Source organism: Puntigrus tetrazona, chromosome 5 (genome assembly GCF_018831695.1).
Source record: "Puntigrus tetrazona isolate hp1 chromosome 5, ASM1883169v1, whole genome shotgun sequence".
Lineage (NCBI taxonomy): Eukaryota > Metazoa > Chordata > Actinopteri > Cypriniformes > Cyprinidae > Puntigrus > Puntigrus tetrazona.
Window position 1 is genome coordinate 10,687,054 of NC_056703.1, and position 16,290 is coordinate 10,703,343.

General features: G+C 37.9%; 1 protein-coding gene across 3 annotated transcripts; it reads left to right on the forward strand.

Moving 5' to 3' along the window:
• Window positions 1–3,725: 3,725 nt before the first annotated feature.
• LOC122345984 (oxysterol-binding protein 2) lies at window positions 3,726–14,337 on the forward strand. Of its 3 annotated transcripts, XM_043240586.1 has the most exons (4): window positions 3,726–3,806; window positions 3,900–4,126; window positions 13,551–13,759; window positions 14,222–14,337. In XM_043240586.1, the coding sequence occupies exons 2-4, from the start codon at window positions 3,966–3,968 to the stop codon at window positions 14,329–14,331; spliced, it is 480 nt and encodes a 159-aa protein (XP_043096521.1). In that variant the 5' UTR covers window positions 3,726–3,806; window positions 3,900–3,965; the 3' UTR covers window positions 14,332–14,337. The 3 variants fall into 3 exon arrangements, with proteins under 3 accessions (XP_043096521.1, XP_043096520.1, XP_043096522.1); XM_043240585.1 differs by lacking the exon at window positions 3,726–3,806 and having other exon boundaries at window positions 3,839–4,126; XM_043240587.1 differs by lacking the exon at window positions 3,726–3,806 and having other exon boundaries at window positions 3,839–4,126; window positions 14,134–14,268.
• The last annotated feature ends 1,953 nt before the right edge of the window (window positions 14,338–16,290 follow it).

Genomic DNA, 16,290 nt, shown 5'->3' on the forward strand with positions numbered 1-16,290 from the left:
CCGTTGGAATTATCTGTAGTGCTTGTCAGATTTGGTCTAAAATAAGAGCTAATCTTTCCGGGTGTTATATATCAAGTTAAGACATAACAACAGTGGAGACACAGTTCAGCTGCGCTTTCTCAGAAGCACTGACTTTAAAGGGATATTCCACCCCTAAAATAAATTCTGTCACTGATCAATTACCCTTTTCGTTCCAAACACGTAAAAGCTTTGTTCGTCTTCAGAAGATAATTTAAGATATTTTGGATGAAAACCAAGTGGCTTGTGACTGTCCCATTGACCGCCAAGTAAAATGTACTTTCAAGGTCTAGAAAATAACGTGCTCTGAGTGCTCTGTTACACAGATGTGCCGTTTACCTCTATTTACGCTTTGATTTGAACACTAACTGTTATTAATGTAACACAGATTTTAATTTCGGAGTGGAGTAACCCTTTAAAATATCCTCTGTCCTGTTACTCATTGACCAACTTCCTTTTGCAAAACTGCTTCAGGACTTTAATGTTGAAGGAGCTGCAGGCTTCAAATCCTGTCACATTTCACTACATAACCCTTATTAACCATATGCCGTGGTTCATATACAGAAACCTCACCATTGTCCAATTCAATTTGTATTAATTCCAGACCAAGACCATCTTACGCAGACACTGCAAAAGTGAAAATAATATTCCTACAATGAGGTTGGAACAGCTTTATTAATAGCAGTGGTTTTGTCTATAATGGCTAAAAGGGGTCACACACATTGGATAAGAAGTGTTATGCCATGTCTTTAATATTTGAACATATGGTTATTTTTTGGCGGCGCCAATCAGCTACAATTTAGGAGATTGTGTAGATAGGAAGATTGTGTATTGTGCATTTTTAGCAAATGTTTGTACTCACTGACACCACTGTCTTTATTCTTGAATAGAAGTATGTACCTATTCTAATTGTACTGGGCCTTAAACACGGCACTGCACTTCTTGTCCACTGTGCGACTGACTTAAGAAATGTAGGAGATTATCCTTAAAATATGCACCAGCATTCTTACTGATGACTTTCCATGTATGAACATGGCCAAGAGGTACCTGGAGATCCTTAGCTGTTATCTTGGACTTCGTTAAATCACGCTGACTTATTTCATTTCAAACTTCTTAGCACATTTGCTTAGATAGGCATATCCACGGCATTGCAATTTTTCACCATATGCCCTGCCAAATAAAAGTAAATGGCAAACATCCTACCTCCTTAAATATAGATCACTGAAGAAATGAGGCACAAAAATAATGTCTTCCTCTAGCAGGATAGTGAGGTGTTGTGCAGATTTCAGCAAGCATGTACAATCACTGGCACTCTAGAAGCTGTGAGAAGTGATGATAAAGCCAACAGGTCCTCTGGGGCTTCTCCAAAACTGAAGATTTCTGCTGAACCAGGATGCAGAGGAGGCTTACATCCTTTACTGCAGTGGACTGCAGTCTGTATAGTAGTAGATGACAGCGCAATCCAGATCCTCTGGAGTATTTCTGAATACATTAAAGTTAAAGTGCTTTAGTGTCTGCAGTGAGATTTGGGTTGATCTGGGTCTACTGTTTTTCCTCTTTTAACATAGAGAACAGGTAGATGTTTGGCCCAAGCTTTAGATGAACTAATCCTGTAGATGTACTGATAGTAAACATGATTGATTGGCTGGCTGTGCAGAAGTCTTGATTCACAGCTAGAGCTGTCGCACTGCTACACCTATTGTGTCACATACTCTGGTCTGAGGTAATAAACTGTGGAGCATTGGCACAGAGGTGCAAATTCGTTAGACAGAGAAAAATGTATGGTCCTAGACACCACGCACCCAAACCCTTTGACAGAAAAAGGTCATAAGACATAATATTCTCAGAGTGTGCACAGAAGAAAAATCTACATCCTTCCTCACAAATGCAACTCTGACAGCCATCTATGCACTTGTACACATCTTACATGACTCAAAAGAGCTAAGACTTTCCGTCAGAAGATGGGAAAAATAAATAAGTTAGCAACTTGGGTCATCCTTCAGACTTTTTTAAATCATAAAGTATCAGTTTTCTGTTTAATGGAGCTGCATGCTTTAATTGGCAAAACCAAAATCATTCAGGGGTAAATTGCACTGATGTACCTACATGAGTGAGTACAAACATATCTTCGTAACAGTACTTGAGCATTTGTGTTTTTGTACGATGTTAGTGCGAAATAAGCAGCATGTAGTTTAAATGTAAGTGATAAAGAAAAAGTCAGGCTAGTGTTATAAAACAGCAGAGAGGGGCTCATACATTTGCATGCCACACAGTGTTGTGCTATGGTTGTGGACTGAGGACTAGACAATGTAGCAGATGTCATGTTCTTGTGGAATATGTCCTGTGCTAGTAATGTTAAAGGCTTTAGACTGAACATTCAGACTTGCTGAATATGGATTGTCTTGGTAGGATTGTCTGTTTTTTTTTTCTTCTTCTTCTAGATTTTAAAGGGCTACCTGCTTTTTTGTAAAACGAAAACAAACCTTTCTTTTTAGTAGTTGTAATGTTTCATCAATGAAAAATGAATAAACACTTTCAAAACATTTCTGAGCTATTCCTCTCTTTTGTTGAATATTTCATTTGCTTCTGGCATCCCAAACCGACCGCTTGTGCCACATTTGAAACGCTGTGGCGCCATCAGTTGGTGAACGATCACAAAACATCACATGACCGCAGTCTCCATGTCCGCCCTATACTATGAAATACCTGATCACAAAATGATCACAATACACAATAAAGAAAAGCGGTTATGTGCAAATAAATGCGCCAAAGAACAAAAAATGATGACAGTAGCTATTAAAGAAAACAGTATTTTTCTTCCTTAAAAAAATCTGTTAATAAAAATGCAAGACTGTTGTAAACTACAAAATAACAATAACCAAAGTAGTATTGAACTAATCGTACACTACACTTAAGAGCCACATTGGTAAAAAAAAAAAAAGCGAATGAAATACCCAGGTCAGTGATTAGCCTACTAGGATATAGCCTAAATATTAATTATTTTATTGTAACAATAACACTTTGATTACGAATGCGAATTTTCCCGATAATTCCCCTGAAAAGAGATTTGGGCTAGTATTGAGTAGCAATTGGTCGCGGTTTGCTGTTAAAACCTGGCAACCCTGTCCTCAACCGTCCACGCTGCTACAACCAGTCCTAAATGGATGCTCCCCCTATCAGCTTAATTGGGTTTACTAAACCATACAGCAAGAACAGGTAATATGGATTAACGTGAGGAAGGCTGTAATAAATAAAGGTAATGACGCGACAAAGAGACCATTGAAGTCATTTGAACTTTATCTCGCGCCGTGCCAATACATTTTTAATGTTTACAATGTGTTCAATGGGTTTAGTTTCATAGTATTTCTTCTGACAAGAATTTACATAAAAAGGCCTGAAACGCATCGTGAATATTGTTTAACGTAAACTCACATAGCAATACATAAAATAAATACTAGAATTGTGTATATCACGAAGAAGCGCCTGTAATAGTACGCATTTTAAATACCCTTTATTATCGAGCGCGTGTTTTCTATCGTTCGGTAATATCACTAATATGTTTGTTATTCGCGTGAATAATGTAGATTAAAATGTGATGACAAATTTGAGCGTGTGTAGTGCGCGGGTGATTTCGCTCTCCTCTCGCGCCAGTGGTCGTCGCTCCTGCTCTCCAACGCGCTTCTTCTCTCTGCCGTCGGGGAGAAAGAGGGGAGTGCGCCGTGTCTCTCTCCCTGCCCCAGACCCTCCTCCTCCTCCTCTGGTAGCCCGTCCATCTCAGAGCATCGGCGGTGAGTTTTATGGGGGAGAGTGGCCGCTCCTGCAGCGGCCCCGGCAGGATCGTGTCCTTTCTCACCGCAGTTCCGTGCTTATCCTGCAAACAGCAGCGGCGGCGGCGGCGGCGGCATCATCAGTCTGCGGCAGTGGACCGGGGCAGGAGGAGCGTGAGCATGAGCGAGCAGGGCAAGAGTGCCGCGTCCACGCCAGCGAGCGGGACACCGGCCCCGGGCTCGGACACCTACAAAGGCTGGCTCTTTAAATGGACTAACTACATCAAAGGTTACCAGCGCAGATGGTTCGTGCTCAGCAACGGACTGCTGTCCTATTACAGGTAAATAATGCGCCTTCCATATGCACATGTCCATGTCATTCATTTAGTATGCAATATATGCGTGTATTTAGGCTATAACGTTACTGGGCTATGTTGGTATGCTTTTGTGCGGTAGACTAGTGTAGGGGTCTGTCATGTCAAAGCAGGTCATGAGAGCTGTCAAACACACACGCGGACACTCATTGCACTTCATGAGCGCGTCTCTTGTGTGGACAGATGCTAGTCCGCCTCTCAAAACCCTCGCCCCACTTTACCACCGTTTGTTTCTTTTTAAACTAGGCCCTTAAACATCATTACGAGGCTGTCTCTTTTATTAAATGACAACAGTACGCTGTTTTTATTACCGCGTCAGCTAGCGCTCATGCTAACGTCAAGTGATAACGTTACTCTCGTTTAGCGGTGCTGTGTGACGCTCATGAGAGTCTTTGCACTTTAATATCCGACAACCTACTTTTGCTTGTATATGTGGGCGTGTCTTACAACTTTAGGTTTCATCATATATATGGCATGGCTTGTCTTTATGGCGAACTCAGCCGACAATAATTTATTTAGGTCCATATTCAGCCTCTGGCCAGCTACAGATGTGTTAGCCAGAGTTAGCTTTAGCCAGCGTAACGCTCAACGGTTTAAATATCTCTTACAAACAATTACCATGGTAACCAGCTTCCCTTAAAATAACATGAAAAAGAAAGTGTTTCTATATTATTTTTGTTACTGATTAATTAATCTATATATGTGTTTGTGTGATCCACAAAAAGTATACTATTTTTCTTTTCTATATATGAATGTGGCTTTATACAGCAAAACTACTCTTGTTATTGTGTTGTTGTTGTTTTGTGACAGTATCTCGAATGACAGGCTGAGATATCTGATGTGAAGCTTATGTATGCAGTGATACAGTATCTTTTTAAATTTTAAACCACCTTCACATGTGTCACCTGTGAGTTTGGCCAGTAACACCTGTTGTTCAAGAGGCCCTCAAGCCAGCAATGGTAATCATGTTTCATTTCTCCCCTTATGTCAAGGATCACATGAGGTAACTGTCACAAAAAAAAAATCCTAATTACTGCTGGGTTTTAATTGCTTCATTACCACATCCAGGTCTGTCCCATAAGAAGAGCCTTCAATTATTTAGTCAAGCAGAAAGATTGCCCATTGAAATGTATAAGTGATTGCACATTATGTGAATAGGATGGCGATATGCATACAGCAAAAGGTAAATGTATGAAGAGTCAGGCGCTTTTTTTAAAAATCGTCTTTTTCATTGTGCATTCCAGCGGATCTCAGTCAACTGCAGTTTGGGTTATTTTTGTTATTTTGTGTTAACTAACAAAAATTATCTGGTTTTGCAAATAAACTCTTCATATGTTCTTTGAGCTATAAAGATTAGAATTGTAATAAAGTGTTCTACTGCTGGTGATTCTGCAGTTTCTGAAAATATTGCAAAGACTGGCCTTGGGATTATCAGTCACAGCACTTTCTTTTTTAATTTCCTGACCCATACTGAAAAAGTTGGAAATATTGCCAGTCTACATTATTTCCAACAAGTTCATGCTGGACGTGATACATGGTATTACAAGTAAATTTAGAGCAAATAGTCGCCAATTATGCTTTTTTTCTTTATGTGCCTTTCAAGTGGAGTCGGAAATCTCACGATTAGTTCTGAGCTACTTACAAGTTTAAAACACGATAGACCACACACTAATCTTTAACTTAGTTAATAACAAATATATGCATGATGTATGCGATATGTAAATTGGTGACAGAAGGAAATAATTTTAATATTTTTGAATATGGATGTTTTTGTTTTTGGCTACTTCTGTGTTATATTTCTGAATTGAATGAATGCTGTTCCTCAATCAGAGATATGAGTTTCCAGACGTTCAAAAAGTGTATCTGAGAGCCATTGTGCTATCAGAACTGTATCGTGCACCAACTGTGATCTAGAACAAATGGTTAACAGATGGTCACGAGGGTCATCGTGATAGTGTCATGGAGTACATCTGTAGTCGAGCGGCTAATGAAATAAGGGCAAAGGATCTTGTAAGAGCACTGAAGCAATGCCCATCAGTCCGTATCTCTACTGGGCAGACCCTGTGGGCCTCTTGACACTTAACACAGTGTGCCACAGGGTTTCCACCCTGCTCTGGAGAATCTGAAGGGAAAGCGACACTCTGCTGACTGTAAAAGAGAAGAAGCAAGGCTCTTGCCGCTCTTCTCTATTAATAGTCTATTATGGTGGAAGGTGATTGCAGTGGTGTAAAGCTAGATCTTCTGTCATCGGAGAGGTCTGGCAGCGGTGCTCACGTAGCCAATACAATGGAGTGTCTGGATAACGTGCCGTGCTAATGTCTGCCAAATCAACCTGCCAGATACACTGTTGGGGAGCCAGAAAGAGCCACAGTAAATGTGTGAATATTTTTAGAGCCAATGTATGATAACAGTCATTAGATTATGAATGGCTTCTTGTAATTCCTTGCTATTACTGGAAAAGTAACTGTTAGTCTAGTTTAACGTGTTGCTCACGTGAAAACTGAATTTCTGTCGTCATTTATTCACGCTTGTATTGTTGCGGACTGTATGTGGTATTTTTATTTGGACCGAAAAGATTTTTAAAAAAAATGTCTTCCTTTGTGTTTCACAAAAGAAGAAAACTGTTGTTAAAGAAAGACTCCTAGACGCAGCATGGGGAATGAGATAGCATGGGATGTGATTTAGACGTGAACCTGTATTTATTGCCTAAGGAAGTGCGCTACACATCATTACTGTTTAAATACAGGAGATGTACTTAGAGTGAATATTTTATGCTTACATTTTTATTAGTGCATTAGTGGTCAATATATTTGAGTGAGTCAAGTGAATGGAAAGATTTGTACCAGTCTTTCACGCAAATCTGCTTTATGCTGCTAAATATGCACAATTACAACATCTCACAGCGCTTAAAAGCAGAGAGCAGCTGACTCGCACTCTCTAGGTGGCTTCTGTATCAGCATTTTCTTATTTTCAGCTGATATCAGTCTAACCATCCCCATGCAGTCATTATATAAATATAAAATTACCTTTCATGCAGCATGCAACACAGCTCTAAGTGAATGAAAACTCTTTCTCTCAAAAGAAACAGTCAACTCCATTTTTAAAACAAATCTCAAGCTGTTTTATGTAGAGGTCAACATGAAACATTAGCGTATTTATTGCTCTTTTCTGCTTGGTCTAAATGGAAATGCCACTTTTGGAGCATAAAAATAGCTGTTTCTCAGTAACGCTGCACACAAAGCATCACTGCACTCACAAACGCTGCTTAATCATTACAGGTGTGATTAAATGAAAATGAAATCGATCAATTGGACCAATTGCCACAGATTAATCTCACGCAATGGAGGGTTTTAAGAAAATGAATTACTGAGTGAACTGTTTGAGCAAATAAGGTTTGAGTCCTTGAGCAAATAAGGTAAAAGTAAATATTTTAATACAATGGAAGTGTTTTTTGACCTTGCATGCATGTCAACCTAAAACCAGAACTTTTCATTACCTCTAATACACTGTAAAAAACAACTTGAAATACTTTAGTTGACTCAACAATTTTAAATTTTCAGCAGCAATTGCTGTATTTTTTAGTGTCACATGATTCTTCACAAAACATTTTAATTTAGTGCTCAAGAAACAAAACATTATTATTGTTTTTTCAGAATTCTTTGATGAATCAATTCTTGATGAAACCAAATTAAAGCATTATTGTTTTTTTAATCATATTTTCCAAACAAAACCTGCTTGTATTTTTTTTGTATGTTTTCTCCCCAGTATGTTCAGAATTGTTGGTTTTGGCCAGTTTTCTTTTTTAATGCGTTATCAGACTTCATATCATTTCCTGCGGTTCAATTAGTGAAGAAGCAGATTGGTATAGTAATCTGAGTGGGGAAGAGAAAGTACTGGGAGAAAAATCCCTGCTGTAATATGCCCAATACAGAGGAGAATTTCTACTCCTGTAAAAAGGCTCATGCTTTTTCATGCTTTTTTCTTTGAGCTGGTCAGTTGCTACTTTATATTTGTTCTTTAACTGAAGTGAAACAGCTATGTTATTTCAGTAATGCTATTTCAAAACTCATTTATTACATTATAACAGCAAAGTTATTTTCAATTGTCAATTCAATTAAGATCATTTGGTGCATCGCGAATTCACAATGCATTCAGTCTGTTTTGCCTTTCCTTCCTGTACTTTTCCTTCCATGGCTTTTAGCGAAGATCACTGAGCTGATGTGCGTGTGAGTCATTCGAGCATCCAGCGAGGCTGTTTCTGACACACTGAGTCGATGGCCCTTGGGTTGAGATGATGTTGCTCACATGCACACCTCTTCATCTCTCTGGGCTGGATCGAACTGATCTTGCCGTCATGTAGACTTGCGCTTTATTACTAAGAGACACATTAATCAATCACTCTTCTTTATGTGCACTTCTGAAGAACTCAGCTCCTGTAGTGCTGTTACGGGAGCTGAAGGAAATGCAGAGGCTTCCTAAAGAACATGCCTCAGACGTGTTCTGCTGATGTGTTAGTTTTACTGAGAGAAGTAGAACCCCCACCTCCATCACCACACACACAATCCTGTCATCTGCAGTGCTAAAACACGTAAAAGTGTAATGGCTGCATAAATTGCACTCAGGTCACAGCACCTCCCCTCCTCCTTCTCCTGCTTGTGATGAGTCACATATCTTCCCCTCTTGTGTTTTCCTTCTTAAACACTTTCACTCTCACTGCTTCCTTTTATGCATATTTCATTTCTAGTTCATTTCTAGTTAGTTCATGAAGAATCCATTAGTGAAATAGTAAAAAAAATGACCATATTATGACATACAGCCAAAGCAGCTGTGTTTAAGTGGACTAAATAATTAGAAAAGTCGGGCATATATCACCAGGGACAAGTCTGACATTTCGTTGGAAGATTGAGTTGATCTGAATAAGACATTAAGATGCCTTTAGCCAAGGCAAATTTTCATTACATTCTTAATTGTAAAACAAGCAAAACAAAATTATTATTCTGACTTAGGCCATGAGATGAAAATTAAACAGTAATCAAATTGCCTATCATATTGCATATTACATAATAATCAGTATTATCACAATTAGCCAAATGTTCTGTTTTCAGGGCATCTCTAAATCATTCGCTTCCAGACAATGCTTGACCTTCTTTTGCAATGTGAGTGATAACGTTCCATTCTACTGGGAAGAATGTGGTCACATGATCCGAGAGGAGTGTGTCCCTCAAGGGTTTATGGGAGGTTAACGGAGAGAAGGGTGTTTTGGAATGTGACTGTTTGCATAATGTTTTCACTGACACTCTGCACATTTCCTGTAATTATTTATGGACTCTAAATACAGTAAATTTCATCACTCATTGCTGAGTGTGTGTTTCTCTTGCATGTAATAATATGGGTTTTGGCCACTGCAGAGCAAAACCTCTGTTGATAGTCTCCAGGGGATAGTTTAAGATCAGGAGTGTGTTGCAGTGCTGTTGCAACTGAAAAAAGTACAAAAATGTAAATAGAGGGATAACAGACTATAGAAATAAAAATAATTACCTTTTCTTAATGACCTTAAGTGATAGTGCTAATATGTCATAATATGACACTCGAACAAGCCAAACTACAGAAAGGAAAGAGTTGCTGCTGTTTTGGAAATAATTTTAAAAGGTATAATTTTATTCCGCAAATATGCATTAAATTGATCACAAGGCAGCATTTATAAAGTTACAAAAGATTGTTGTGTTTCAAATAAATGATGTTTACAGAATGGCTGTTTTCAACATTGAGCCCTTTTAATATTGATAATAAAATAATAAGTTTCCTGAGCAGCAAATCAGTGTGTTACAATGATTTCTTCAAGTTCATGTGACAGTGAAGCCTGTAGTAACATTTTAGATATAAAGTACATTTTAAAATATATTAAAATAGAAAAACCTTCACAGTATTGTAGTTTTAACAGCAGCCTTGCTAACTGACAAGAAACCATTTAAAAAGTCCTGTAAGCCATTTAAAATGAGATTTTTAAATATATATAATTTATATATTTAACTGAAATCATGATTGAAAACATCTGAGGATAACTGAATTTCGTAGACTCATCGATATCAACCCCTTTTCTTTCCCTCTGCTTTTATGAATGTATTCTTTTTGAAAAAAATCTGAATATATCTCTTTGATATTTCTTTTTCTCCTCACTTTCCCTTACCCTTTTCTCAGTCTGCCTCTCTCTCTCTGCAGGTTTTAATGACATATCTCTTTCTCTCTCTCTTCTTTTGCTCTGCATGGTAGTTCCTTACCCTGGCTTCATGTTCTCAGTTCTGACCCACTTACAGCCATTTGCGTCCATTCTGTCCCCTGCAGGGTGGGTGAAGCTAATTTAAGATCTTTGCTTTTACCCCTCCACGCCTCCTCCCCCCTAACTTTCTCTCTCTTTCTCCTGTCTGCTTTTGCTTTGCTATGTTTTGAGTGTGCGATCTAAGCTCTAGAGAGTTTTTTTAATCTTTTGTGTGATGGAGTGAATATAGTAATTGAGGGTTGGTCTCTGAGCTGAATGTGCATCTATCCCTCCCCCTGGTGACTCGGTCACCTGAGTTTGGATTCAGCCAATTACTCGGTTTGCTTGACTGTCAGACCATCAGTTCCCAGAAGGCCTGATAAATGTAGCCAACAGTCGTTGGACACACACACAAGAGTGAGGCTAGTGTGATAGAGAATAGTGTTTTGAATGTGGAAGGAGATAATTGTTTTTTTCTGATTGAGATTTCCTATTACGCTGGTATATTTTAAAAATATTATATTTTTAATATATATTTCTCACACCAATTGTTCAGTTTCAAAGTAGGCAACATTACTGAAATTATTATTCAAAATTTAAAAACTTGCTAGGTGCTAACAGACAGAAATGTTCTTAGCATTTATTGGGATTACCATGAACATCATAGGCCTTAAAGTTTGTGGTTTTTAAACTTGGTTTAAATGATGGTTTTGTGCAAAGACAATAATTTAACACACAATTAACCGTTTTTGCAGTCTTTTGAACAACTGGTAAGTAATTATACAAATTTAAATTTCACAAATCTTAAGTACACAAAACTAACTTTATTTAAAGCTTGATTTCACCGACTGTAATGAGTTCAAATGAGTCACATGTTAATTCAGTAACCATACTAATTCAGTCAGGCACAATTAGTGATAAATCAATCAGACAGATTTAAAAGATAACTCATCAGTCTTTTTAATTTTTTCCTTAAAAAGGGTCATTTGTCCTTTAATTGGACTACGCTGATAATGTTTGCGATTTGTATTTTCTTTCAAACCAGTTAAACTCAAATCCCACTTCACAGCCAATTTCATTGGTCAACTCGAGCAGCCACCTGTCTAGAAAAGTTCAAAATTTATGGATTCAGTTCAGAGTTCAGAAGGATGGATCTCATGACAAACAGTAATGCTATCTATCAGGATGTGCTACCAAACACTAAGGTTAAGGTCAGGGGTGAGTATTTGTTTCAGCGTTGTATAGGCAATTAGCACTTTGATTGACATGACCAATGAAATCTTTAGATTTTGCCATGGGCGAATTTGTTTTGAGTAGAAAAAAATGGATCATGTTTTTGATACACTATAAATAACTGGTTTATATGAATAATTAGTTATATATACATTATATATACATAAAATACAGACACATTTATTTCCACAAACACAGTATATATCTGTGTCAGAGATGTCTGACCTGCTCTGAATTAGTGGAATGTGTCTCACAGTTTCTCTGAGAGGTCAGAGCTTTGACATTCCATTAGAGATGTGCAACAGATACCGGGTAACCAGAGCAGTAACACAGAGACAGGGTCCTGGCTCTCTGGGTGTCTCCCCACTTTTTGACTCCTCCTCTATTCCCCTTCATGGCTTTTACTGCCCTCACTTTTTACACTTTCACTGAACCTGTTTTTCATTTTCTCTTTCTGAGTTACCAAAGCCTCAGTAGCGTGACACAGTTGAGTTTGAATCAGAGTTTCATAAGCAGCTGAGCGAGGAATCTTTCTTTATTTCCTGTGTTTCTTGGGCTGTTTTGTGAGGATTTAGGTCTTTGTTAGGCCTCTACTCAAGGCTTGGCTAAATTAGAGCTCATTAGAATGGCCCGACAAACTCATTGCTATCTTTTCAGATTTCACACTCTAAACAACATCACAGGATCACTACAATTAAAGAAAATGTCGGTTTAAATGTACTGAATATTAGCCTTTTACTCTGGTTCATTAAATTAAAAACAAGAATGAAGTTATTTCTTTGATCAAATTGTTTGCGGATGCCAATAATCTTAAAATAGCACGCTGGTGACTGATTGATTTTTTTCAATGATCCATCTGTTTGTCACTAAAAGAGATCATTATGAAGATGTGTTATAGAAAGCAGAGCTAGAAGAGATCGGTTAACACAGCCAATCTTACTTTTATTGTTCTGGGCCATGTTTCCAAAAAGCATTGTACACCAAAGTAGATCGTAAAACCATTGCCACCAGTGGTTTCTGTAGTCATCTTAACGCACAGTGCTTTTGAGGAACACAGCCCATGCTTTTTCTCTTGTTTGTTTAAGAATATAATTATAATTCAATGTAATTATGATTACAATTACAATTTCAAAGAAATAATCAACAATTATGATTTTTGGTAATAATCGTGCAGCCCTACTTCAGGTACACTTTAAATATCTTGCATTTAAAAACTGATATTAATCAAAGATCATACCGTCTTCATCAATAGCAACAATAAAAACACATTTTAGCCTTAATATTAAGAAATGTGCATTTTACACAAGCAGTACTACAAGTCAAGTTTAAATTAGCTGTACTTTTGTAAGTCTTGAGCGATATGTCATTAAATAGATTTGTACTGTAAGTTATTTTAAATGTATACATTTTTCACTAGTGTAGGCCTCAGTAGTTTCTTTGCTGTTCGATAGTGGGTACTGTAAGTTCTGTTCCTGATCTCTCTGTCAGGGTTTACATCACGCTCTGTTCCCTGTCTCTCTGGCTGTGACACTGGCTGGTTTGTTTGAGTGTTGTTGTTTGGCCAGCTGACACACAATAGCCATGTTAACTTCTATTCTCTGTCCACTCAGTATGCAGCTGTGTGTAGTAATGTTAACACTTATAGGTGCTCAGTGTTTCTTTAACTTTCATACGACGGATGTGATATTCAGTCTACGTATTGTTTAATTCACAGTACAGCTATCTTTTGTGCTACCTCTCTTCAACATTTAACAAACTGGACATTTAAATGAAAGGTTTAACAGTAGTATTAATCACTTTCTTTTTCTTTCTTTTCTTCTCCTCATTGTTCCCTGTCTCTTTCTAACACCTCCCTGCTCTCCATGTTTTGGTTGATCCTTCCGACTTCGTCGCTCTTGATAGGACGCAGGCAGAGATGGCCCATACGTGCCGCGGCACCATCAACCTGGCCACAGCTCACATCGACACCGAAGACGCCTGCAATATTGTTCTGAGCAGTGGGGGGCGCACTTACCATCTGAAAGCCAGCACAGAGGTGGAGAGGCAGAGATGGGTCACAGCGCTGGAGCTGGCCAAGGCCAAAGCCATCCGAATGATGAACGATCAGTCCGGTAAGGCGGAAAATTCTGGTGAATTTGAGGTTTTAAGATTAAATTGATCATTGCCACACTGATTAGCCAACATTTTATTTGGGCTTGTAAATTGATTGTCCATATAATAAACTGGCACAATGATTTGACAATATTCAACACATCACATCCGTCCTTCAGGTCTTCAACAAACATTTATCTGAAGTTTCCAACAAAAGGTCACTTTGACACTCATTTGCCTTTTGACATCTAATCATATGGTTTAAGTTGTTACTTTGTAATTTAAACAGTATAGAAATGTTCGCCTGGATCCATGTTTTCTCTCTGCTTAGAACTAATTGTGTTAATTGAGTTGCTGCATAAAAGTTTTGAATGGAAAATGTCTGTGCTTTTAGACAATGGCTCCACAGCCCCGCTAACACACTGTTATCAGTCTGGTAAGGTGACTGGTCTTCTTACGGAGGCTTTGCATCATGTTTGCAGGGTTGGTGTGTAGTTCAGAGTGTTTGCAGAAAATCACAGGGCTCAGCAATAAGAATTTTCTTCTTCCGGTCCAGTCAGGAGAGCAAATTTACACTGGCCATGTCATTTGATTTTCCTGGCCACACCATAAAATGGTCTATTTTTACTTTTACAAAAAGTTTTTAATTAACTATATTAGCTAAAAAAACTAAATTAAGTGTTTTTATTGGTTAACTGAGGAATTTGTATTATTAAATCATTGTATTATTAAAAACGTCCTGTAAGTTTCAGAACTCAAAACTTTCTTGTTAGTCTAAAAATGGTTTATATTAAAACCAATTTTTAAAAAAAACAGGTTGTGTAATATTTGACTTTGTGTCGTAATAGTGTGGATGAACACTGTCTCAGTAATGTTGCAACATACAAGTGTGAGTAACTGTTTTATCACATGGTCACTATTGTCTGTTTGTCTGTCTACAGATTGTTTAATATTTACTGAGTAATTATGCATTTAACCTAAATCATTGCAGTGTCCATCTGTGAAGAAAGTAAGCTGTCAAACACACACAACTGTTAGCCAGTCATAGCAGTGAGCATTTACTTCCAAGTGTACAATCTGCCATACCTATTCAAAGGGGTCAAAACAAGACAGAACATAGCCTATTGCTTCTGAATTATATAAATAAAACAAAGGCAACTCATGACCCCTTTAAAGCCTTGCAAAAAAAAATTTGAATGAATGTAATGGAATGATAATGGAAACCAGATATAATGAATGACACATTTTGTCTGTAAAAAACAAAAAGACTACCTGCTGCTGTCATCTACGCTTGCAACCTGATAATGCATTTAAATGATCAGAATTAAACAACAATGTTCAATACATCATAGAAAAACAGATATAGAAATATGAATTGATTTTTAAATGAAGACTTGAGGCTATCTCACACTGTTCAGACGGTCCTTTTTGTTGAGCCCTGGAAGGATTGCGTTTGGACTGTACTGACTCAGAGATGCTGTGTTTTTTTTGTTTGTTTTTTGATTGCGTAGTTTGCGGTAAATGCTGTGGTTGACTGCATTGCTTCAGATAGATCACATCTCTCTTTCCAGTAAAGATGTCTGAACAGCGAGCTGTTGAACGGATAATATTAATCTTTGGCTTGAATCACTGCATACTGTCGATGTGTTCACGCTTCTCCTTGACTGAATGCTGAACCAGGCTAGATGAGATGGCACTTCTGGGTTTCAGGAGTCAGGACTGCATGAAGCATGATTGGATTGCTTATGTTTATGTAACAGTGCAATTCAAACTTTGGGACCACTAGACTAGAGGACCTGTTTACATGGACTGCAAGACTATTTACTACTTTAAAACTGAGAGATGGATATAAACAATGCAAAAGACAACATTCATTAATTAACCATTTCAAATGTAATGAAATTATTTAGAGAATATTAGGTCTTGTTCATACCATTGCAGTCAATGTAAATATAGCCAGTGCCTGCTATTTTGCAGCTCTCTGTACAAGGCACTATTTGATCAAAGCTGTTGCTGCATGTGTTTAAAGATACGCGGTCACTTCCTTTTAATAAAAAATCTGCAAAGAAAAAATCCCTGCCGTTTCAGTGCTTCCTGATATTTCAATCAAACTCTTGGGACAAGCTCATGTTGTCATACAAAGCTGTATGAATCACTCATGCAGTGTGTTTGTCTGTTAGCTCTCTGGCAGTACTCGGGGTCAGAGTGGGTCAGCACTTTCGCCATGTTACAGCGCTGTCCTATATTTGAGACCTGAAGCGCTCATCTCCTGTGACACACACAGCTGTCATTGCTCTGTGAGCTCCTGAAGCAGATGGCTTCTGCTTTTGGGTAGAACTTGTGTTTTATCGTAGCTCAGGTTGTTAACTGTACACGTACTTTAACACTGAAATAATGTTTCGCTATGTTTTATGAACAGGAATGTGTTGAAAATGTTTATCTTTTCATTCACTTATTAGAGTTACAAAAACAATCTAAAAACACGTTTTATGTTTTGTGTTTTATTTATTTTTTCCTCCCAGATTTTTTCATATTTTAAACAAAGATATAT